Raw genomic sequence first — 27009 nt, 5'->3', positions numbered from 1 at the left:
AGTGACTTTCTCTTTTCGCTATTTAAACAATAAATAAATAAATAGAATAAAAGATAAATAAAATTGAAAAATTAAATAAGTAAATAAATAAATATTAAAATAAATAAATAAATGAATGAATAAATAAATTGAGACTCCCCTTTTTTCTCAGTGGTAACAGAATTATTTATTTTCTTCATTTATTGTTTATTTTTCATACTTTGTCCCTCTGAAATATGAATTCTCAAATTCATTAACTATGATAGCCCTACGCTTAATTCAGTAGCCGTACATATTGTTAGCTACGAAGTATCAGCAGTAAGCTAAGCAGTGGCGTTCTACAACTCCCACGGCACGGGGGTTCGCACACCTTACAAATAAATAACACTCTAGGAATTACACTAAAAATATTTTTTTATTAAAAGATAGTGCGAAAAGTGTCTTTGTCCCCTATTACGGCCCCTGAAGTTGCCTACAGGGTTTTACTTTTTTAGGAATATAAAAAAAGTCATAGAAATAGCATATATATATATATAAATATATATATATATATATATATATATATATATATATATATATATATATATATATATATATATATATATATATATATATATATATATATATATCTTTAGCATAGACAATATCCAATATCCTCTAGAAGAAGTGCAGTGATAATTTAAATTTATAATTTTTGAAAACTACCAAACGTTGTCTTAATTCATTTTACAACAAAATAATTACTCAACGAAAATTATTTGAAATATAAATAAAAATTATGTTAAGACTTGAATAAAATAAATTGTTATTTTTAAAAATAAGAAAAAAAAACAAATATTTATAGTTGTTTTTAATCAGATAATATTATTTCTTATTTATAGAAATAAACAATATCTTATTTATAAAAATAAAAAATAAGAAAAAAAAAACAAATATTTAAAGTTGTTTTTAATCAGATACAATATTATTTCTTATTTATAAAAATAAACAGAAAAAATAAATATTTTCCTCCTAACTATTTTACTTTTTGATTTAATGTTCCGTTTACAGATGTATTTGTTACTATCATAATTATTTTAAATTAACGGGAATAAAAAAGAAAAATATAGCTAAAAATAACCATGAGAAGTTATAGGATAAGTTTGAAAAATAAAGAAAAAATAATTTATCAGAATGTATATAAAAAATAGAAAACACGTCATTTCTATAATTTATCTTTTCATTAATTACTATAATATACAAATTTTTTCAATTTTTTTATGTTTTACCAATATTATATTAACGTTAGTAGTAAAATGCATAAATATAATATAGAACAAAGCAATACGATAAATAAAACATAACCTATCATGAGCGATTAAAAATTATCTTTCCCATTGATATATTCAGTAAAAAAATTCTATCCTCTCCCCCATATAACCAACACTAACAATTCTTTCGGAGGGGAAATAATTCCTTTCAACGCTCCAATTCGTATCACGTGGGAAATCTGAACCAATAGCATCACGAGTTCAAATAGTCTTAGAAATCTGCGCATTCTGTATGGACAATGGTAGCAGAAATCCGTGGGAGTTGTTGAAGGGAGAGTGTGTACTTAGTGACGATAGACGTTTCACATCAAATGTAAACTTTGAATCTATGTAGTTATAAAAATATGATACTATGGATCATGGATACTGGCTGATGTCCACCCGTGGACATCAAACACATTGGTCAAGATGTTATGGAATACATCGAACAGAATGTAAAACTCACATCGAGTTAAGCATAGCGGAACTCGAAACTTGTATCGTGAAGCCTAACTTGCTATTTGAGTTCGTGGCAACGTAATATGGCGCCCTTCAAGCTTATATTTACGTCAGTATTAGTTTTGATTTCTGTCCATATTATGGTTTTAGAGTGTTCTCGGACTTATTGTTCTGGTCCTATGTGCACTAGGACATCGTGTCCTTCTAGTTGTTCCTGTCTTGGCGGTTTAGTCGATTGCAGTCGTCGAGGACTAGTCGACATCCCTAATGATATTCCGTATTGGGTGCAAATTTTGTGAGTATTATATACATTTTTCTTGTTATTAATATTATAATAATGCCTTTTAACTTATTTTATCACTAACGTTGACTCTTAAGTACCCTCTAATTGAATATGTCATTTAAATGGCAATTCGAAATGTCAATGTTTACATTTGATGGCTGGGATTCGCTAAGCCTAATTTTATATCTAGTAAACATTCGACCTTTCTGAATATGGATTGATGTCTGTCTTTCCCATTTATTTTGATTGAATTGCCACGATCGTTATATTTAATGATTACTTACATTTTTAAATCAGTATTCTCATTTATTCTAGAATTGCTTACAATGTTTAAATTGTTATTTATAGAAATGTAATTGATTTGATATGGTTATTTTATCTACCTACTTCCTACTTATTGGGAATTTTCTTTCTTATTGTAATTCAACACTATTGTAAATGCACATTAGATTCATATCTTTTTATTTTGCAGTATAAGGAACTTTTTTTATTAATTCACCAATAATAATATTCTATATTAAATAAAATAAAGAAAGTTAATTCAATATTGACAGGCAATTTCGGACATTTTGACTTTGTCAAAAGCTATTTAATATTGTGTTTATTTTTCATAGCTTATATATAAATATTCATACTGCTCTTCATGTTTATAAATTTTAATTCATGAGTATCTCTAAGCATCTGTAACTTTTTTTTAATGTAAAATTTCTCTGAGGTTTGGTTTATGTGCTCTCTGCTTCCCCAATGTTCAACAGCAGACCTTGATTTCATGCATGGATACTTATCCGATCTGGAAGTGCATTAAAAAACCTATTGCATCAAAGCTAATATTTGAATATTCGGTACCATTTTTTGTAGCAAACCAACTTCTATGAAACCAATATCACTATTACTATAAAGTTGATTGCAGAGTTAGATAAATAAGAAACTTTCTGTGAACACAATCTCAACTGTAAAACTTTCTGCGTGCTTTGATTAACCCATGTAACTGGTCTTCCTTCGCCGCTACATCATTCTGACAAAATACGCCTGAAAGTTATGGATTTTTTCAAGAATTTAAATTTTAATAAAACTTAACATGATGAGTTTGGTAAAAATAAAGGCTAAAAATAGAGATCTAAAAGTGTTCTGTGCCACAACTTGTTTTAGGTATTTTAAGAAAACAGTGTGTAAAGGAAATTTTTATTCACAGAATATTAGCAACACTTTAATAAAAATATTGATGTGAGATATTATTTATCCATTTAATTGTGAGAATATGAATCTCAATGTCTGGTTTTGTCATTGCGTGAATATGAATCTCGGTGTTTGATTTTATAATCATTTGAATACAAATTCTGATGTATTATTTTTAAGTGACTTTAACATGAATCATAATAGTGACTTTTAAAATGTACGATATTTGATATAAAACTGTGAAAATGCGAAACACGACAGCGCGATAACTTAAATCGCTGATCTATCAGTAGGAAAAAAATATTTAAACCAATCTCTCTCTCTTTTTCTTTTATTCTGGTATGTGAAAAAAATTAACTTAAGAAAAGCAGATTATTATTTCTTTTCTAGTAATTATAAAAATATTTCCTCGATCAGCGTTTGTGTATATTATATGAGTCTGGTTGTTTGATGTTGATAATAGATACATTTTTTTTACACCCCTCTGAATTGTAAGAACAAATTGTGGCAGAGTTATTTATGAGTATATTAATTTCATAAGTAAAAGATCTATTTGTACCTTTGAATTATCACGTGTGGTGTTTCAAAGCTTGATAGGTTTTTTTACATTTTATTATTGTAATTTAAGTTGTTCTTTTCAAAATTATGTATTAAACAATACTTCATTTTTTTTAGCATTGCGTGTAGTGTTTTTAAACTTTCGCTTGTATGACTGTTACCACACACATATCATGATAGCTAAATAAATAAAGGATGTTAAGGTTAAGGAACAATAGTTATTAATAACGAGGCAAATTTTACCTGATACTTGATCAAGGACTCTCCTTGTCTTCTGGATTGGGTTCAAAATTACAAAGCTACGTAGTTGGACTCTGGTAGTCATATGTTCATGTATTTGGTTTGGCTGTTCAGTGACGGTTATAAAATATGTCCACTCACTAATATCTAGGCAAAAAGTGGAATGTAAGACTTCTGTCAGGAAACTGCTTGGACGTTGTGTGTCAAACGTGGAGAAATACACTAAAAAAGAGTGTTGATATACGTAAAACTGTTACATATAAGCAAATGATGATTGTTACATATAAGCAAATGATGATTGTTACATATAAGCAAATGATAACATTGCATGTCCTAAATGTTATTTATGTTTTAATGCTGTTTAATACTACCTCTGTGTATTCAAACAAAAGTACTTTTGATAATGATTTTGAGTATTGGGCCTTTAAGTCTATATGTGTTTCACATTCAAATTCTCTAGATATATTAAAATAGTATTAACACTGAATCATGTTATGAATAATTTAATATTTACATATCTAATGTTGGAAACAATCAGCAGTTTTTTTTAAAGAATTTTTTATTAGTGGTCAATGTAAAAGTTTCCATATACATTTCACATGTTAAATAAATGAAAGTTATTATTAGTTCTTGACAAATAATCACAGTATATAAATAAAAATTTTGTAAGGAACTTTCTGAAAATCAGTAGGGGAGATTTCCGTATCGTGATCTGAGGAAGAAAAATCGCCAAGTCTTGGGAACTTCACAGAAAGGGACTAAGTCGAAAGGTGTAACTCGTAACCACCCCCAGGCAAACTTACACATAATTTTTTTAAAAAAATTTGCAAGTTTAAAACTATTTGGCACCTTGGCGATTGTAGTTGGCGCGACAGATCAGGATACGGAAATATCCCCAGAAAAAGAAAGAACATGCCAAACAAAGACAAAGAAAGAGTGTGTACAATTAACATAGAATGTGTCATTTTAGTAATTTTTTTAAAGCCTTTCTTTTAAATATATTTATATCTTTTTATTGGCTAAGCATAATTTTTTACATTTTTCCTCGTGTTCATGTTCTTAGATTCAATTTTTATCATGGTTTATGAACTATTTTTCTTGAATATGTGAGTGGTTGTGTGTAGTGAGATGAGAAAAAATAATTTCAATTCATTTTTTTTTTTTTTAATTTAGAAATTATCTGAAAGAATTCAGTTACATAGTTTTTTTAGAAAAGCACTGGTCATTGGTCATTTTTTTTATGCCATTCCATGGTTTCTGTAGAATTTCTGCAATTTTGCTTTATTGGTAATAATGTGATGACAGTAATTACATCTATATTAAGCATGTAATAATAAACCAGTGTTATTATTTTCTTAAGATCTGTATTACTTTTAATTTTAAAGTAATAATTAAAATGCTATTTAGATGAAATAGCTGAGTTAAATTAATGAAATACTGATTTTTGAAGTATGCAATTAAAATTAATTTTTTTCATGACAGCTTAAAAAAATAATTTTTCAAGTAATTCAAATCTTTTAAACATAAACTTATTTAAAAATGTTTAAAACTGCAATGCTAAATGGAAATATTGGAAACCTTACTGAGTCGGGTGTTATAATTTCACTAGTTCATTGATTCAATAGCTCCTGAGATTTCGAAAGAAAAAAAAAATTATTGTGAAACAACTAAATTCCTTTATGTGTAGTTTACAATTTAACAAATGTAAATGCATTAAAAAAATAAAAATATTCATCTTCAGTGTTGCGTAAATATCTATCTGTGCTGTTTTAATTCCTACTTTTGCAATCTTCAGCTGTAGTAAGTAAAAAATGTATGCATTATAATTATTTTTTTGGGGGGGGGGAGTGAATTCTTAATTTTAATGAATGAAATTCTATTTTTGCCAAATCATAAATGCATGCATGCTTAATACCAGAGTTCTCCCTAGGAATTTTTTTTTTTAAAGGAGGGCAATCACTATCCACAGTTAAAATTTATTAAACTGTGTGATATGTAATAATGAATAATTAATAATGAATTGAATATGTAGTAATGAACTTTAACAATTTTTAAATGATCCTCTTATACTATATTTTATATATATATATTTCTAAAAATAATTATCTCTCACTATTAAAATCGGAGAAAAATTTGTAGTTTATAAAAATAATTAAAGGCTTGCTAATAAACAATCTCTGTGAATAATTTTCTTAAAAAAGTATATAATCTAAAAAAAAGGTTAATAAACAACTTGAAAGCCTTTTTTCGATGACTCGAACTGAAAATGAACATATAAAGGTTCCCTTTGTTTTTTAAAAAAGGTATTATTTAAAAATTAATTAAAATTTAAAATCCTTATAAATTTTGCTAATACCACCCTCAAAAATAGATTCTTATAGAAATTTAACTTGTTGCGAATCATCCAAACTAAGTAAATATTTTAATAATCAAACCTATAAAATCAGATAATTTTACCTGTGTGTAATTATTATTTAAACATGGAATTAATTTTTTAAAAATGGAATAGGAATGTGTGGCTTTAAGGGAGGTATGGCGGCTTATTTTTACGAAAAAGGGCAAAGAGGGCGCATTTATCGGGATTAAAGGTCAAGCAGGGCGGGCCGCCCTTCTGAAAACGCTTAGAAAGGATGCTGCCAATATATACTGAGAGATTAGGCATTTTGGCAAAGATAATAATTGCGATGCATTGACAGAAATTATCTGTAACTTTTAAAATATGAAAATTAATTAGTAGTACTTCACTAAATAACAGCTAGTATGATGAATTTGAAGGATAGCAAAATTTTATCCGTAAAATATCGACCAAAAAAAAAGTTTTTTTTTTTTTTAAAAAAATTTTAATATAAATACTATACGTGAAAAGTGAAGGTAATCTAAGATCATTGACTTTGAATAAATGAATTAGCGCACATGGTTTAGAAATTAGAATGATTAGAATAGTTTTTACTGCGTGATAGTTTGCTTAATTTAATAACTTTTTGTAGTTTCCTGATGCTCTTAAGGTATGGTTTCTTTTTTAGGCAAGTATCTTTTTTAGTTAGCTTGTAAAGAAATTATCATTCCATTTGTAACGCACATGAGTTTAATGCCTAAATTGTATGAAATATTATACGAAATTTCCTGACTAACGATTATTTTTGACATCATTGATTTCGAACTTTTCGTTTATGATAGAAAGAAGCCGTCTATATTTGCTTATACGATTGATAAAAGACACTTTAATTTTGATTTTAAAACAAGTCTCTGGTCCAAGTTTTTGAAATTCAAATAAATTGGACGATAGTTGTAGAAGTGTTACGAGTCCATCTTTTTCATATGTTTATTTTAAGTTTCGGTCAACTATTTTAAATTAAATTCGAAATATAAATCTTTTTTCTTTCTTTCTATTCTGTTTCTTCGCTTTAAGAGTGCAATTAATTGATTGTCTAGTTATAAAGCTGTATCTATGTTCAACCCCTTTTATTCATCCCTTTGATCAACATCTCTTTTTACTGTTTTCCGCATTTTATGAAGCATTATTGTTTTTCGAATTTAAAGGTGCTTTAAACGTCCTTCAAGAGTCTTGATTTTCTCGGTAGTTTAGTATAACTAGCTGGGGTCGTTAGCCTTACCTTAACTATTAATGTTCGGAAAATTTAATTTTAATTGAATAGTTGATGGATATATTTCCTCATTAAAGGCTGGATAGATTCCAGCTTCTGATGTTGTTGTGCATGGTTCATTGACCACCGACCTCTCTTCTCATACAAAATCCATGATCTATTATGACTGGATTTTTACAGCTGACTATGTGTTGTTGCAGACGACGATTTGTAGAGCACCCTTCTCTACTTATTCCTCCCCCCATTATTTATAACTTTCTAAACGGTGACTCATTTCTCCTTCCTTACATTGATTTTTCTGGATAAAGCCCAAAAATCTCTCTTCTTCCATCACAGAGTGGAAGGGAGTTATGTCGATATAAAAGTATTGCAGTGGTTGGTTTAAATCAGTGGTTACCAACTGGCGGGCGGCACCTGGCCCACGAAGCCTTTTTTTGTGGCCCGCGAACTAAAGTATAAGTTTTCATTTTTTTGCGGACAATTCTTTTAAAAAAATCTATATGGGTTTAAAATACTTTTCTTTCATTAAAAAAAAAAAACACTAATTTCTTCGTTTCTGTGAAATTTAACATACCAACGGCGCAAAAAATTTTTTTTCTCAGGTTTTGCATCCTAGAAAGTATTTATTCAAGAAAATATTTATTATTATTTGTAATTCAATACTTTTGTTTTGAACAACTTGATACAAATCTGACAGTAATATTTAATGTTCGTTTAAACATGAGAGTCCTATATAAAATTTTGGCAAAGTTGCGGCCCGCCATTTGACTGATGTTTTTAATTGTGGCTCCCGGCCTCATGTAAGTTGGAAACCCCTGGTTTAAATGAAACGAGTTTTATGTAATGTAAAGAAGAGGTTTAAAATTTTAAGGCGATAGATTTATTATCACTAAAGCACAGGTTTTGATGACATTTGCATTTTTGGGTTCTTTTGTTCTTTGAGGCATTTTTTGAGGTTTCGGGGTATCTTTTTTTGGGGGAGGGGAGGCATAGGGTATTTTTATAAGTACTGCCTCATTCTTACAGCTTGCACACATTTTAACTGAGCTTTACAATTTAATGCATTACAATTTCTCTAGGAAATAGAATAATTCTAAATTATGTCAGTTTTTTAAAAATACGCTTTTGACTGAATCCACAATCCGATCCTTGACGAATCCACACAGCTCAAAAACTACATTAATTATTTTTATATTGAAACTCTGAACAATATTATCAAAGATGTTTTTTATTTTAAGAATATTTTATGATAGTGTAAAAGCGTTTTTTGCCATTTTTAAGAAAATTTTTTAGGTCACTCAAATCCAGGTTGTACTTATCACAAAGGTCGAAGCATGTTTATCAAAAAAGTAAAATAATTAAAAATAAATAATTGTCAGATTAAAAGAAATTTCGTTCTTCCGGAACAATTTCTTTTTTCTTCTTTTTGCTTTTTGTAATTTCAAAAAAAAGAAATTTTAAAGCACAAGTATGACACAACTTTTCGTGTTTAAGTTAGGAATCTATATGAAATTTTTAGTTTTCGTTACCGCATGCGCATGTTTTTCAATTTTCAACTTAACTCTGTAGAAACTTGAAAAAGAATTAATGCTGATAAAACTTCCATGTTATAGAGGTAATTTTTTGTTGCTACTTTCCATTTTTGAATTTGAAACCTAAATTTTGTAGTATGTATGTTTATTTTTTAATTTGTCAAAATATAGATTTAAGTGAATATGTATCTATAGCGGTCAATTTTTACCGTCATGAAATTTAGGATTTTGCTATAAATAAAGTTTCTCGTGCTACAACTTAATGTGTTATTATTATGTTTTCTTCTGTATTTGTTGTTTTTTGGACTAAATGATTAATTTATTTCTTTTTTAGTCGATTAAAGAAAAGATTATTTATTTTTTCGACTAGCCCTACCATTTGCACTATATTCCGTTCTTTGATTTTTGATTGTTAATTTTATTTTATTTTTTTTATAAAAAGGGCGATTCTACATATGATGAATAAATTTCGGTTTTTCTGTTTCTGTAAAATTTAGACACTTTCTAAAGCAAACATACTTTTTTTTGTTATTTATAAAATTTTGGATAACATTGATTTAAAAATGAAATCGTTATGAAATTAAAAGAAAGGTAAAAAGAAGCGTGGCGGTAAGTTTCTTTCTATCCCATATTATGCTGCTTTTTGAAAGGAAATTTCTTTTTATTCTGGCTCGACGAACTTTTTGTAGATTTCTGAAGATAGCTTTTTTTTTAAAAATGAAACGTTTTTTATTTGTAACTGGTGATACCATAAAATAGTTCATCCATTTTTTTCTCATTATTTGTGTGAACAGATGCTCCATTACTTTAAAAGTAGTGGCTTAAAAATAGCGGCACAAAATTAAAAATAATTACATTTTGGAATTTTATTTTCTACTTCAAATAATAACTGAAATTTGATTCAGCAATAAAGTACAGTCAATTCACATTTATCCATGGATTATTCGCTTTGTGGCCGAAAGTTATAAAATAACTTAGCCTGTAAAAGAAAAGCCAGGATAATGGGTCATCATATCAATTTTATAGGACGTAATTTTTTATGGCAAATAAAAGCTATGTTTATTATGATATTCCTTCCAAAATGCTATAATAATTCATACAAATTTTGCATAGTACTGCAGTAATGCATACAAAAAGTTGTTCTTCAGCTTTCAGCCAAACCGTGGATTATCATCCCATTGTTAGTTCGTGTTCGACTAGACTTGGAATTGCTGAATGTAGGTCTATTGTCATAAAATAATATTTTTGTGCCCATATTGTGTATGGTTGTAATATTATTTGTACCCTTTGCTGTCCAACTACGTCACGTCACTTTCAAGTTTCTACGTCTTTAAGGGCCATTCACTTAACACCTTAAAAATTGATCAAAATGTCATTTAATAACTGAATTTGATCCTCAACAATTTTTAAGTTACTATCATATACTATTTTATGTGTATATTTCAAAAAGTAATGTTTACTCATTGTCTAAATCCGAGAAATTCGCAGTTTGTAAATAATAAAGGCATCCTAACAGACAATATCTATGCATACATTTTTTTTCAAAAACGTAATCTGAAAATACAATTTTTTGATAAACAGCATAAAAGATTTAAATAAATATTTAAAATCACTTAAAAAAATTTATTAGTAAACTACTTTGAAAGAAAGATAAACGTAAGAAATTTTACCAGTGGAGAATATTCCTAACAAAGTAACTTTGTAATAGTAATCAGATTATACCTGTAAACATAGAAAATTTTTTTGTGTCATTATTATTAAAACAGTTAATTATTTTTTATTAAAAATGTGATATAAATAAAAAGGCTATGTTTTTAAGAAATGACGGTTTATTTTTACAATAAGGGCCAATAGGGCGGTCGCATTTATAGGGATCTAAGGGCAGGTCGCCCTTCTAAAAACACTTAGGCAGAACACCGGATTTAGTATGATATATGAATTCATGTTTTGCATACTTTTTATTTGTAAATGAAAGTGTTATTCCGTTTTTAGCAACAACAGATACAACAATTTAATAAATATGATTATTTAGTTTTTTGCATACTTAGTTTCGTGCACACGTTTTACGATTACTACAAGGAGAGGGGTGCACGTGTCGACGTTTCTAGAAAGAGCATCCAATAACGATAAAATCTTATTATTTTTATTATACGAGCAAATATTTTTAGCAAACACATATTTGGCTGTAGGACATTTATGAAAAGTTATTGATTTTTAAACGTTAATTATGACGTCTGAGGACGTTAAATGCTAGGGAGGAAGATTTGCTACAATTACATAGTTTTTTTTTTTTTTTTTTTACTTTCCTTTTTTGCATGAATATTTTCCAAAAAAGTTTTGTTGGATGATTTTTTTACCGGAAGATAATTTTGCTTATAGTTATTAAATCTGTACTTTTTTATGTCTTTTTCCGGACAATGCATTCCTTTTCTAGAGGTTTGTGCCACAATAAACTTTTTATTTTGTCAATTTTTCAATTCTTGTGAATATATGATATTTTAAAACAGACTAGTGGCGGCAAATGGTCCATTCATATTTTTTCCACCCACATTTTTTTTTTTAGGGAAAAGTTGTGAAACAGAAATAATAATAAAAAATGGAGCGACTGAGAAGCTAAAAGATTTTCAATAAATTTCTATGAGAACGTGTAAGACTTTTAAAACGAGTAAGCCTAGGGGCTGTTTCGTGATTCCAACAGATGCGGTCCTTGGGTGGGTTGACTTGCTAGATTCAGAGGCGTGACATATTACATAGGTGATAACCGGTGTCAAGCAGCCTTTTATATCTGCCTATTATATTTTATTTTATATGTTGTTGTTTCATTATTGTTCGAGGGTTGTGAAAGGAACATCTGAAATTTTAAATGGGTCGTGGATAAATAATTTGTTCCTCATACACTAATGAGCTTTCTCTCTTGCCTCAACATTTCTTAAAATCTTAATTTTGGATATTTTAGCTGTGAATTGTGCTTATAAAAGTTAATTTCATTTCACCATGTGCTTAGTTGGAAGCACGTTTCTTATCAGGGGCGTAGCCAAGGAAGGATATGGATATTTATATGCTCATGTGTTTAAAAATTACAAAAAAAGAGGAGGGGGGATGAGAACTTGACTATAAATATATGTCCGCCGCCCCCTCGTCAAAATTTTCTCTTTTCCCCCGGGAGTAGTAATACTGACTTACTGGAAGGGATTTTGTGTATAAAAATTATTTTAATTAATGTCTTTAAAGTTAGAATTTTTTTTTTTACTTTTCATTTGAAAAATTAGAAGTAAAAATTCCAATATCAAGATATTTAAAGATTAGCATTTGATCGAAATTAAGAACATTTTAAAAGGTTAATTGGGTTGGGTGATATTTTTTAATGCTATAATTTGATCAAACTTTAAAATGCAATTATAGTTAAATCTTAATATCAAACTATGTTAGTTTCCGAGTGGACTTATTCTACTTTTAAAAATAATGGTTCATTTATATCTTTATGTAATATAGTAGGGGGTTAAAATTTTATAATAACATATAAAATTATAGTTGTATCTCTGAGATAAATCTGGAGAGTTCAGAACCGTAATTGAATATTTTCGTTATAAAAACAAGCTGATATTAATAGAGTTTGTGCATTCATCACATTGTAAGCTCTAAATTACTTTTAACTCTTCAACGGTAATTTGGAATAGCATATTAATAGAATTTGCACCGAAATATAATAATTGTGAAACGGTTAATAAGTTTAAGCACAAATTCAAATAAATTAATCTTAAAATATAGCGCAATTAAGATATGGAATTACTTTAAAGAAACAACTCGTTTCGCTTTAAACTCTTAAATTTACAAAACAATCAAAATCACAAACGTAATAATAATAGAGAAAAGTAAATATTGCTGGTAAATACCATAAAATTTAGGTTGCAGAATTATTTTACAGAAAAACAATGCCGTTATGACTTATTAATTTTTATGCTGATGACAACCAAAAAAATATGAAATTTAATGTTGGAAAACTGGATTCTGCCATGTGATTTTTCCGGCCAATGAGAATCCACCGACAACACTGGAAAACTGCTACGCCATCATTAGTAGATTTTTATATTTAGTTAGATATGAAGTGTTTGTCAAGATCAGTTTTAATTTAACATATTTTAAACATATTTTGTAACTGCTGGAAAAAAATTCCCTTCTCATGCTGGGTAAATAAATCTGGGTTATTCAATAAATATAAATCGACCATAAGAAATTTTCTTTTGGGAACTAACTTTATTTTATTTTGTATGTTTCTATCCTTGTTAACTTTTACGAATGTTTGTTTTCATTTCTTTCATACTACTGTTGGTTTTTTGTTTTTAATAACTTTTTAATTTTTCATTCTAGGGATTTACAGAATAATGACATCGCATCTATCGGGGAATCTTCTCTCAGTGGTCTCCATAACCTAACAGAACTGTGAGTGTAATTTTTTTAAAATTCAACTTTCAAACTTCCAGTTTATTAGACAATATTTTTAATTCAATTTTGTCACTCAGAAAATATTTTAAAATTATTTTTTTCCTTATTTATAAAGCAAATGCTCACTTCGAAATGTAATTTATCCTCCTTGGTGTCGGAGTTTTTTTTCTTTTCTTTTAAATTAGAATTAAAAATTATGAGGTAGAAGAGAAACTCGATTCGAGAAACCTTATGGACAGTTTTATAGCTTAAAAAAATATCTTATTGTTTGAGTAAAGATCTACCCATCAGGGGTCTGTCTGTTTAGAAGAAATTTGGGTACGTTAACGGATCCTTCACAAAATATTTTAACTTGAAAACGGATCTTTCACAAAATAATTTATCTTTTAATCGGACCTTTCACAAATTTGTTTATCTTCATTATTGTTTTGTTAATCGAATAAGCCCTTCTCAGGAAGGGGGGGGCGGGGAAGACAGATGTAAACGAACTAAATTTTGTCTTTGGCAGTTTTTTTGTTTTTCTGTCTTTTTGTCTTCCTTTATTCGTCCGAAATGAATATTCAGCGTCCAGCAGTATAGGCTAAATACCAAATATTTATATGTTGCATCGCTAATTTAGTAGCTGCAATTGCTGTTTATTTTTTAAAATTTAATTTTTTTAATTATAATTTTACAGTGTTGAGCATAATCTTGTATGTCTTTACAATTTAAAAACTCCTTGAAAAAGTTTTTTTGCAATAATGGACCCTATTTGCACAAATTTACAAAAGCGGACCCTGGTTGAAAAAATGTGACTTGACCTTTATTTTATATACACCAATTACGAGTAATTTTTTCCCAATTTTACAAAAAAGGACCTTTCCCGAAATGTCTAGACAGACCCCTGCCCATTAAAAATATTCTGCCATATGCAAATAATGCTAAAAGTTAAAGTTTTTTATTTTTATGTAATAATTTAAATTCACTAAAAGCATTAATTAAGTTAGATGAATTGAATTTATATGAAAGAAAATATATTTTAGATATTTATGCATAAACTTTTTAAGAAATTAACTCTCAGAAGAGAAATATTTTGAGTTGTTTGATAGATTTTTGTGGCAAGTTAAAGCTCCACAGTATAGACACTTATCATAAGCGTAATGAAATTCAACATTATTATCTCTATAGACCGTACGTTGATGTCTTTTTCTTATTGTTACCATTGAAAGAAGTGATATTCTGTTCGCCAGAGAGGATTGCTGATGAAATATAAATTATATTCAAGGACAACTCATAACATCATTCTACATCATATTATTTTTACTGTATTTCCCCATGTTTCTTATGTCAATCAATTCTACTGCAGAAGATGCTTAAAATTTTCTCGGAAAATTTTTTCCGCCTCTCCAAAGCGAAATCCGCGCTCTCCAAAGAATGTTGGTCATTTTCGAATTACCGAGGAAAAAAGAAAAAAATATTCTTTACCATGAATCCTAACTTGCCCGATCCAGAAACCTTTCTCCCCCCCCCTATAAACCGGCCCTCGTTGAGCCCTTCGCACCTCTAACGAATAGCCATATGATGTGATTTTTTTAAAATTTCATTTTATTATTATTGCCTGTATTTTTGGCCCGGATTTCTGAACAATCCTTTACCCATGAGTCGCGATGACTCAGGGGATAGAGCGTTCGCCTTCCAATGAGGTAAACTAAGTTCGAATCCCAGCGATGGCTGGTCGATACGAATCCGCCTCCGGCCTGCACCGACCCCAGTGCTGACACAGTTCTCGTGGTCTTCCTCTCCATGTAACGCAAATGTGGGTTAGTTCCATCAGAAAGTCCTCCACGAAGGCAAATTTCTCCCAATACTTGATCCAAGAGTTCCCTTGTCTTCTGGATTGGGTTCAAAATTACAAGGCTTCGAAGTAATAGTCGTAACCCCCCCCCAAAAAAAAAAAAATTGGGTCGGCTGTTCAACGACGGTTATAAAATAAAATAAAATCCTGCGCCCATGCGAGCTAACTTCTATCGAATTGTGGTTCCATTCCTTCTCTATTACAATGTGTATTTGAACTGGTTGATCGTGTTTGAAGGTAACTGAACCATAATTTTCGACGCCTTCATGTTTAAATATCTAAAGACTAATATCGTTCTTTAAACCCTTTTAAGACTTTCTCTACCTGCACCATGCGCCATGCATATAAAAATTATCTTAACTGTAGCCCATTCCGCCCACTTTATTATCCACAAGGTGTACTATCTGAAAATCTTTTTCTCATGTAAGGCGCCAGACTCTATTACATGCATCTCATCCAACAACACCTTCTGCAAGATGAAAAAAAAAAAAAAAAAAAACTAATAATAAGGACTTGTAGAACTTTTTCTTCTCTCCTCTTCGAACTTTTCGTTCCTTCCCATCACGTCCCTCCCCCTTGCGCATTGGTATGACAGCAGGGGGGATGTTCTGAGATTTAACCGATGGGTGGTGCGTGTGTTCACCGTATTGCAGCTTATAACATTCTATTCTCTCTCTCTTTTTTTTTATTATTTGATATTAGATTTTCCCGTTCTTAATTTTTTTCCCTGCACATTTCGTGCAGAGTGGCGCCTCTGTGTGTCATAAATCTCATGTCTTTGACAGGCGTATTGCTCTAGGTGCCTGTGCATAGTTGGGGGTGGTTGATATGACCCTGATTTGTTCCGGACCGGAACTGTCCAGAAATTCCACAATTCAGAAGATATCTATCTTCAATGTTGAGTGCTGTACGGAAAGGTGCTAAACTTCTCTCAAAAAGTACTTATATGTAGTTTTATGGAGTTCACATTTGCAGCACTAAAGTGTTTGTATAATTAGCGTTGGGGTTTTTAAATGCTATTTTTTAAATTACGCTAGGGATAGGTTGGACAGTTTGGAAAAAAGATAATTGACCAGAAATTGTTCTTTTTCTTAGAAATATTTGCGAATTATGTAATTTTTATCACATTAAACAAACAGGGTGGCTAGCTACTCTCACTAAATCCAAAGTAAAGCAAGAAATTTTCAGGGAAATTCGCTAACTGGGTATACAGTGCTCAAAAAAAAAAAAAAAAAAAAAATGAAATACCAAAAATAACATTTGATCTGGTCATCGGATCCTCATGTACTAGGACTCAATGGTTTAAAGGGATGGCCAGAAACATACTTCATTAATTAGTGCGAACGATAGTTTTAATTACGAAAACAGGTCCTCATAAACGAACCTTTTTTTTAAAAAAAAAAATACGATTTTTGACTCTCAAAATAAGGTAAGTAGCCGCAATCTGAAAAATAAGGTCAGGAAAGCGGTCGAAAAATTTTTGCACTTAATTGTAAAATTCGTTTATTGGAAGATGATTCCCCCTCCCTCCCGCAGAAAATAATATTTAATAATTATTTATTACTTTTTAATATTTTATTTCATATTGGTCGGAAAAATTTGATTAGTAAGGTATACAAAGATTATTTTAAAGAATATAATTATGTATAACAAATTACAAAATTTAAGCGAAATCAGATGTTTCTCAAGAAATCAAATTTTTTAAGATTAGCTGATAGCACATAAAACGTACGTAATAAGCTTTCAATGGCTGATGATGATATTTATTACTAATAATTTTATTATTCATTGTTGATTTAGCGATAAGAAAACTAGTTATTTCTTTTCAAATTTAATCTCTTCAAAATGAAATTAAATGTAATCTTTTACTTATGTAAAATATTTGCAGATGAATTTTTTTTTTTTTTCATTAATGAAATAAAAATTGTAGGGAGTGTCCAAAATAATAGTTCTAGAAATTTTCACAAAAATTTTTTTAAAAATAATTTGAATACTTTTATTTGATATAAAGTATCTTAAATTTAAAAATATACATTATATATAGTAATATTTGTTTACACAAAATCTTTTCAGTATTTCGACTAATTGTGAATTTCTTTTTCTCCCACTTCCAGTTTACATTAAGTTGAAATAATTTTTTCCCAAGATTTCAAATTCAAGAAAAAATATTCTTGTTTCATATGTAATACCTTTTTACAGTCCATATGTAATATGGATTAGAAATCTATATGTAATATGTATATTTCCAGGGGTCTGTCCAGACATTTTGTGAAAGGTCCGTTTTTCGTGAAATTGTGAAAAAATTACTCACATTCTTTCAACCAGGGTCCGCTTTTATGAATTTGTGCAAATAGGGTCCGTTATTGCAAAAAAAAAAAATTTCAAGGAGTTTTTAAATTGTATAGACATACAAGATTATGCTCAACACTGTAAAATTGAAATTAAAAAAATTAAATTGTAAAAAATAAACAACAATTGCTCCTTCTAAATTAGAGATGCAACATACAAATATTTGGTATTTAGCCTATACTGCTGAACGCAGAATATTCATTTCGGGCGAATAATGGAAGAATCGTCTGCCGAAGACAAAACTTAATTCGTTTACATCCATCTTTCTTGTTTTCTGCCCTGGAAAGGGTTTATTCGTTTAACAAAATAATAATGAAGATAAACAAATTTGTGAAGGGTCCGTTTTTAAGTTAAAATATTTTGTGAAGGGTCCGTTTTTAAGTTAAAATATTTTGTGAAGGGTCCGTTTTTAAGTTAAAATATTTTGTGAAGGGTCCGTTTTTATGAAAAGATATTTTGTGAAGGGTCCGTTAACGGATCCAAATTTCTTCTAGACAGACCCCTGATTTCTAATTTAAAAAAATATATTACATGTATACATTTCGACATAATTATTTTGCTAATGCTTGTGTTGAGCAAATTTTTTTCTCTCCTCCCTATAAAAAAAGCTTGCGGGTCGTAATAGTTCTGTATCAGGCAATACTGATAATTCAAACTTCTTGCGGAGATTCAAACTTATCTCCAGTGAGATTGTCTCTCAGTCAATTTGTGAAGAGTCCCGTAGCTCTAACAATAATATTCTGCTATTCATATTATTCAACGTGGAGGCCCTCCTATAGGAGGCAGCATAGGTGGGTTGGGGTGTGAATGCTCTGCAGGGGGGCGTAGACCTTGACAGCTCCTTAATTTTCTCCCCCCATTACCCCATCTAGTGAAGATTGAGGAAAGGCAGGTTATGCCTGGAGGATTTGTTGTTTCATTTTACTGTTCTATAATATTTAATACGTTATTTGATGGTTGGTTTTTCATTTTTCTGTTAGGATTCGGCACATTTGTTCTAAAATAAGGATATCGAATGATCTTCTTTTCTCCTCCCCACATTTAAGTGACTTTATTATCCTGGATTGTTCCAAGAAATATACAATTGATAGCATCTTTAATGAATGGCGTTTGCAGCGTCTTTTAATTGAGTATTCGGTTAGTCGAAAGCTTCTTAAAAAATTTTGATAAATTTTTTTTTACCTTTGTGGCGTTTGATTTTGGATCAATGCGTCGTGTTTTCTCGTAGATGAAGTCCTAAAAAAACCCTAGGGATTTGGAATTTTTACAGTTCGTCCCTTTGTGGAGGAATTTCTTAGAAATCTGTTCTTTAATTATGGCGTACAATTTGCTACCAGTAAGTTAGTTACGGTCTACTTTTTAGTGGGTGTGAGGAGATTGTATATTGTTTGTACGTGTTTCTCTAATTAAATCCAGTACATTTCTCTAATTAAATCCAGTACATTTGTAGAAAAAAGATGTGTCTCTTACTAAAATTTAATAGCAAAAAAGATAATAAAATGTAACGAGGTTTTTCTTCGAATAACAAGTTTTCAGAAAGAATTTATAGCAGACAAAAAATAATACTCAATCGATGCTAAGACTTACGTAAACTCGGAACTTAATATTTTTTTTATGAACAATTGTCTGTTTCTACTTCAATAACGAATATTCTTTCATGTAACCTAAATTTTTCAATTAAATTTATTTATTTTGAACCTTCAACCCGAATCTCTGGGTACTGGCTTTGAAGGAGTCACAAAAAATTTTACGTTTTATTGCAAATAACTTTAATTGTGGTTTCAACTTTTTCTTCTTCTTAATATTTTGTTTAAAACTTAGACTGTGCTTTCTTTTATTTAGCGTGGAACTTCTAATTAAATTAAATGTTCAAATAATTTATCACTTCCAAAAAGTTTGCATGTTTCCAGACTGTTAAAGGTACTTTTACCAGTGCAGTAAAAAATAAATAAATGTACTGTATGTGTTGGTGTAAAGGTGTCCTTCACAGTATCAAAATACTTTTTTACCCGATACATTTCGGATTTTTAACGTTGGTAATTTAAAACCTATTTTATTGTTTTAACTTCATCTTCATTTTAATATTTTTATTTAGTCAGTAAATTATGTAATTTTTAGTGAAATTGGCCATAAGTCAACTATATGTGGAAAGAATATTGATTGTTAACATATGTTGCATAGTAATTTGCTGGATTAATAATAGAAAAAAAGTATTTTTTTTTTATTCTTACCACATTGTTAAGAAAATAATAAAAATTTTTTACTTTGTTATAAACTCCTATTTCTCGATAAAGTCAATTTTAAAATTTTATGGATAAGGGGGTGAAAAGTTTTAACGGGTGCCAACAGACGCTACTGGGGAAGTAAGTTATTTAAAAATTGCAGTGTTACAATAAATAAAGTAAACGAGGTCGCTTATTATGAACCAGGCGGGGATCAGAGTCCATCTTCGTAATTAAAGTTTTCAGAGAGGTTAAGAAATTTTTTCTAGTTGCGTAGTACGGCGTCCAATAGTCGAGTCCCCAGGTAGGAATCGCCAAACGTAAATAAATGTGTTTAACCCCTTGCGTAATGTTTGCCTGGCTAAAAGTTATTGATAGTGCAATGTTCCATATTCATATGCAACTCAAATGACCTTGAGTGTCACACCTCAATGTCGGGAACGGTGAAGAATTCCTGCTTTTTCTTCTTTTTTTTAATGAATTATCGCTGGCTTCTTTTCTAAAGATCGTTCCATCGCAAAAAAGAGGTGTGGCCCAATATTTAGTCTAATCCATCCTATTTGCCTCGATGATCAACCTCTTGGAAATGAGTTGACAAGTTGCTCCTGCTTGTTGCCACTACCACCTAATCTGAAATTCGCATCTCTCTGTCGCGCCCTGATTTTTATTTTTTTAATAATACGTATTCCTTTTTTTTTTTCGTTTTGCACCATGCAGGAAAGGGTTATTCCTATGAATTGTGGACGCTGAACTTGTGTGAAAGTGGTTGGTCTCTTTAATTAATGAACCGAGAGACGAAGGGAGTTTAAAAAGTTGTGTCCCCCCTCTTTCGCTGCCAGTTGCAATTAACTTTTTAACGTTGTTATGAAGAGTTAATCAAAAGACCCGGAGCTTGCGTTTGTGTAAGATCAGTAACAAATTTAGTTTTTATCTGTAAGAATACATAAATACGACCAACTTAATGTAAATTTTAGCGACCTATGTATGCTGTTTATTTTTCTCTATCAGAGGCAAATTGCTACAAAATTCCTATTTTTTAATGCAATTAAAATCGTTATTCTTGTGAATAAATCGTCAAATCGTAGCAAAAGTAATAAATGAACGAAAAGTAATTAGAGGTTTTTTCACTCCCTATTCTAATTCTATATACTCGACTCAAGGGTCTGCCGAGGCTTTGTGAAAAATTTTACTCAGAATTTCGTGAATCTAAAATAAGCGTTAATATTCTTCTTTTGACCCGGGTCCCATCATTGTGAATTTGTAAGATTGGGGTCCCGTTTTTGTATGTTTGAAATTCATAGAAAATGTTTTTACCCATTTACAGAGATTATTGAAACGAAACAGAACAGTGCTAATCAACGGGTTAAATCTTTATTGCTTGTTAGGGTATGACTATTGTAAACGTATGATAGACTAAAAATATATATATATTTTTAACTGTAATGACCAATAAATAAAGATAACTTGAAAACAAGATAACATAAGAGAGTTTTCATAGTAAAACAAACGCCGTATATTAATCAACAACAACGCGCCAATATGGTAGGTCCTTCTTGACGAAGTAATATGTCATTCAGAATTTAAACAAAACTAATTTCGCCTAAGTCGAGGAGTGGGACTGTTTTACTCCACTCTCTCCTAATAAGTATAGATAGGCGCTTGACATCTTAGGTGCAATATCCACTTTCATAATCTTGCAAAACACTGATAAAAAAATTTCACTCTAATGAAAATAGTCATTTGTGGTTTTGATGTGGTGTCGACGAAATATAGAACGTCCCCCTTGTTGCTTTTCATCCCCCCCCCTTAGAAAATAATTTCGTTTTAACCCCGCTTATCACGTGCTGGTATATCTTTCCTTAAAATATGAGAAATGCAGGGTGGCGTATTTATTGCTTCATATTAGAATATGTTTAGTAAAGCCATATTTATGACTATTGATCGATTCTTTTGGGACTGAAACCGGCGCCTTCACACCCTTCCAGGCTTTACAAAAAGTGTCGCGTATTTTTTTATATCGATTTTTCGGCCAATTCTATCCCAGAAATAAATAAGCCTGAATAGTAAATCCCATTTTGTATACTATGGCTGGCCAGCGATACCCCGTTTGGACTGAAAGAACTATTCAGGTCAAAAAGTGACCCCACTTGTTGCATACCCCCACTATTTTGCCTTTATTATACTGAATATGGGTCCTTTCAAGTTTACTTATCGATGTGGAAAGTTATTTATCGAAACCCCCCAAAAGCCAGGTGTTCAAACGCTTTTGTCCAACAGTGTGAGGGAATTCTCAAGTATTTCGCTGTTGAATAGTCTCGCCATGTTTTGTCATATTATGGTGCATATTTTGTTGTAAAAAGTTGTCCTTAATATGAGGCATTATTTTCATATTAAATTCATACCAATAATTTTAGAGCTCCTTAAAAATTGTCTTGAGTTGTGTGCTTCAAAAAAAAAGAAAGTTAACATTCCTAAAAATACAGCAGAATCTACTGTATTTCTAGGATTTAACACTGAAACATGTTTTTGAATGTTTGAGTGCATTTGCTTACAATCATTGGCAGAGGAATCTAAGGGGAATATCTGCCCGATAGAATAGTTTTAGATCAATGAGACAAGATTCTTAAAGAAAAGGGCACCTCTTATGCCAAAAATTGCAATGCTTTTGTGGTTGGCATTCTCCCCCCCCCCCTCCGGTTTAGAGTTAAATGTTAAAAGATAACTGTCCTATCCTAAAGGTAAAAAGAAAAACAACAATTACAAAATGATTTAATCCCCCCTCCTTCCACCACAAAGGTGAAAATTAACTAAAAGGCAGCGAAGTGCAACTATACTGAACCATTTTAACCTAGAGTGTAAAACGGTTGATTTATATCTCAAATGTTTTAGAAGACCTGATTTTAATTTTTTTTATTTATTTAGAACTGTTTAGACATTGATAAAGATAACTTTAAGATGAGAAAAAATAATAATTAGAGAAATTGAATTATTAAAAACAAAAAAATCGCAACAGCCTATTCCAAGTTACTTAGGGACGATACAATGCATCCTATACATGAAATATTAGCCATCTCCAATTATTTGATTATTTAAGTCGCTTTTTGCTTCAAAGAGAAAATTTATTGCTATCTGGTAACAGCTACTGTCATTCACTTAAGAGCATTATTAATGGAAATAATGGATGCCCATTTCCTTATTAGAATCAGTGAAGGTATTTCTGTTAATTGAAACTGGCCAAAACCTGCTGAAACGAAAATAAGACGGAAAATTTTCGCATTCCGATCGTTTTGCTGATTTGTTTACAACCTTTGTATGTCATCTTTAAACGCATTCCGTTCTTAATAAGTTGTCACAGAAAAATGCTCAGCAAATAACTTAGGTCACCAAACAAGAAAATTTGTCAAGCAACGGACAATTTTAATGATTCTAATCCCTTTACATTTTAAGCTTAAAAGCATTCCCTTCCTGTCCTCTACTTCTACCTGAGTTATATATATATATATATTTATATATTTTTAGCGAAAATTAAAAGTTGTTTGGTATTTCTGAAATTTTACGGTTTAAGGCTGTTTTTTAATGTAAACATAAGGGAAACTGCTGTCATATTTTCAGTTAGATTATCAATAATAAAACCTAATTTCACAACCTACAATTAATTATTGTAGAACAATTTGTTACGTTTAACATATTTGAACTGTTTATAGAATTTAAATATTTTAAAATGTTTAGGCAATTTAAAAAATATATTTAATATTTTAAATTTATTATTCTTAGGGTAAGACAGTATTCGAAAAGTCAGAAAACAATTTAATCATTGCTTTATATGCTGAAAGAAGAGGTTGTTGTTATAATCAATAATGAAAGTTCTATGTTTTTTTTGCATTGTCAGATATATTTTTAATATTTAAGTTGTTTTCAGATTTTATTTTACTAGAAATTGACTATACATTTAGTTATGATCCGTTTTTTATATAGTTATGTGATTGTTTTTTTTCTTCTAAACAATTGTATGTATACTTTCTGTTTAAAATTTTATAAACAATTATATGTAAACTTTTTTTAAAAAAAAAAAAAAATCGGTTGGAATCCTTTTTTACGTGTATTTTTTAAAGTCTATTTTTCTCTTTTTTTATTGCTTAATAAGAAAAATCATTACCTTGTAAATTGATTTAATAGTAAATTATGATTTTAATAAATTGAAATGTTTTTTAATTTATTAGACTTTATATCTTCAATTCATTTCAAATACTAAAGCTATTTATAAACTGTGTTACCAAAATGAAAAACTGAAACCTCCTTTGCTTTTTTCTTTGAATACTTCATATATATAAGTTGTAGTTATTATTACTTATTTTTTCATTTCTCCTCTTTTGGAAATAAAATTACAATAATTTTGAATACTTTCTTTGAATGCCTTCACAATTAAGCACAAACACTTGCGAGTTCCCTTTTCAAAAATATTTTCTTATTTTCCTCCTTCACAGAGGGCTCTTTCCTTTTTTATAAATCCCCCCCTCCTGAACGGGAGGTCTCCCTTTTGGCGCCGTCTTAGAATTATTCACTTTTGGAAATTCAGAACCTGTTGTGTGTCGGCGGCCCTCTTTTGAAGTGGTACTAAATAGTTACCAAGAAAATGGCTTTTTTCTTCCGTTCCTGACACCTCATGGGGGTGTCCTTACTTTTCACCCACTTCCCGGTTTTCACACCTCCACAATATGTCCCCATGAGAAGAAGAATATTTTTATTGTTGGTGTCCTACACGGGGTGGGTTTTATTTATTCCCCCCTTGCTTCCTTTTTTATCCCTAAATTGTATTATACCCGATCTATTGCATTACGGAATTTATCAAACCCTTGGCGCCATATTGTGAATAACGTTTCAGGCTCAATTTTTAGAGAATAAATGTGAATTTCGCCTAAGATATTTGTCACATTTAATTCGGATAAAGATTTTTTTTTTTGCCTTTAGTATTTCATTTTTTTTTCCTCACACCGTTACAATTGTTGTATTAATAACGAAATGTATGTATAATTGATTTTTTAAACAAAATATTTGTTTTTAAACACCCATTCGAATTTTAACATTGTTGAATTTCGTTTTAAATATTGTTCGTACGAATCATATATATATATATATATATATATATATATATATATATATATATATATATATATATATATATATATATATATATATATATCATATATATATATATATATATATATATATATATATATATATATATATATATATATATATATATATATATATATATATATATATATATATATATAATGTATTCACGTTCTTGTTCACGTCATAATGGCTGTCGAATTCTTGTTATATCGTGCTTATGAATAAGAAAGTGAATTAATGAAATCAGCTATAGCAAGTATTTTTATAACCATCTGATAGTTACAGTTTGCTTTCAACTGACTTGATTTATACAGTTCTTTTAAATTATAACGTGCTACTTAGCATACTAAAAAAGAAAATAATAAATACAGAATGTTATGATTTGTTTCTATAACATTTAACAAATATTTTTAACAAATATACATTTAATAAATTAATATTTCCGAATTATCTGTGTTTTGTGGTTCGAAAACCATGAAGGATATCTTGCATAGTAATCTGCTATTATTACGAAATTAAAAATATATTATTAACAGACTGCATATTGTATAATAACTCATATCAGTTGAGTTTCAGAAGCATGATCGCAGTAAAATTAATTTCCCATTAGATTGTCAATTTTTTTTCCCTTTTAGTAAAAAATACAGTTCAAAGTTTTTTTTTTAATAACGCAGCACGTATCAAAACATTTCATAGAGAAGAGTAGTTATTGCGAGAAATAGATCCGTGACGTTTAATATATCTTTCTAGAACAGTGTTTCCCAAACTTATAACTTTTGTGTACCCCTTCCAAATTTTTCGTAACGATGTGTACCACTATGAAAAAAATGCTTGTATTTTTTTTAAAAAATATGTTTATTTTTCTTTTTTGGTACAAAGTTTGCGGTAAAAAATTCTATGTTAGGGACAAAAATTATATTTTATAAAAAATAATCAAAACGAGTAGAATTTATTACAAACCTTTACTATAAAAAATTGCTCAAAAGTTAAAAATCACAACCAGCTGTTGACACCACTAATTATTAACTGTTAACTCTGCAAAAAAAATAATAATAATAGTAAATAGAAAATACGTAATCGTAAATTTTCATAGCTAGCTTTGCTTTTAAATAAAATTTTCTGAAATTTTTGTTTGTTGCAAGATATTTCACATAAGAACTCGTACCCCAGCTAAGCTGTTCTCGTACCCCTGGTGGTACGCGAACCACACTTTGGGAAACACTGTTCTAGAAAATGGGAGCTTTAAAATTTACAGTGTAGGGCACATATTTGAAACCATTTATTTATTCTCTGGCCTAACGAATGCGCAGCTGTGCACACAAACCAAAAGCATTCTCTGAATCTAGGCTTAGCTCTGAATCATGGCACACAATTTTCTAGTAGTAAATCTCACCAACTCTTGTTTAGTCACGTAGCGTTGTGTATTCATTACGCAGGCTTTTCATACTTTCTTTAACAGTGGTAAAGGGAAGGTCAAACCTTAAAAAATATTTTCACACTCTGCGTGAGAAGGCTCGGTGGGGAGGAAATGGGGGAGGGGTGTAAACCGTGTTTAGTCTTCAATAATAATTAATGCGTGTTGCCTTTTTAATTGGTCTTCGTTCTTTGTGGTTGGTTTTACACGTGATTCTCGCTGGTGATTATTTTCCTCTGGGATTAGAATTTGAATGTTATTAGTTCTTGGAGTATTGTTATAACGCGATATTCTCAGTGAAAATAATAGCTATTGTATACGATGTTCACATTTACCCATCATCTGTATTTGTATTAAATGTTAGATCGTTATTTAATAGATAAGGGACAAAAGAACTGTTTAAATTCTCACTGATTTATGGCTGTATTTAAATGACGCATTAATTAGCTTTTCAATCATTCGGTTTAGTTTTTGAATAGTTAATTTTGTG

General features: G+C 29.8%; 1 protein-coding gene across 1 annotated transcript in view; it reads left to right on the top strand.

Annotated features, from left to right (window-relative positions):
- The first annotated feature begins 1496 nt into the window (after positions 1-1496).
- LOC107437740 (uncharacterized) overlaps positions 1497-27009 on the top strand; it is a 58861-nt gene continuing 33348 nt past the window's right edge. Inside the window, exons 1-2 of the mRNA XM_016049837.5 lie at positions 1497-2022; positions 13490-13561. Coding sequence (XP_015905323.1) covers positions 1811-2022; positions 13490-13561 — 284 coding nt within the window. The 5' untranslated portion in view covers positions 1497-1810. The remainder of the gene's footprint in view (positions 2023-13489; positions 13562-27009) is intronic.

Source organism: Parasteatoda tepidariorum, chromosome 6 (genome assembly GCF_982258835.1).
Source record: "Parasteatoda tepidariorum strain Cologne lab strain chromosome 6, Ptep-v5.0, whole genome shotgun sequence".
Taxonomy (NCBI): Eukaryota; Metazoa; Arthropoda; class Arachnida; order Araneae; family Theridiidae; genus Parasteatoda; species Parasteatoda tepidariorum.
The sequence above is the reverse complement of the archived record's forward strand: the minus strand, read 5'-3'. Positions and strand labels throughout refer to the sequence as shown.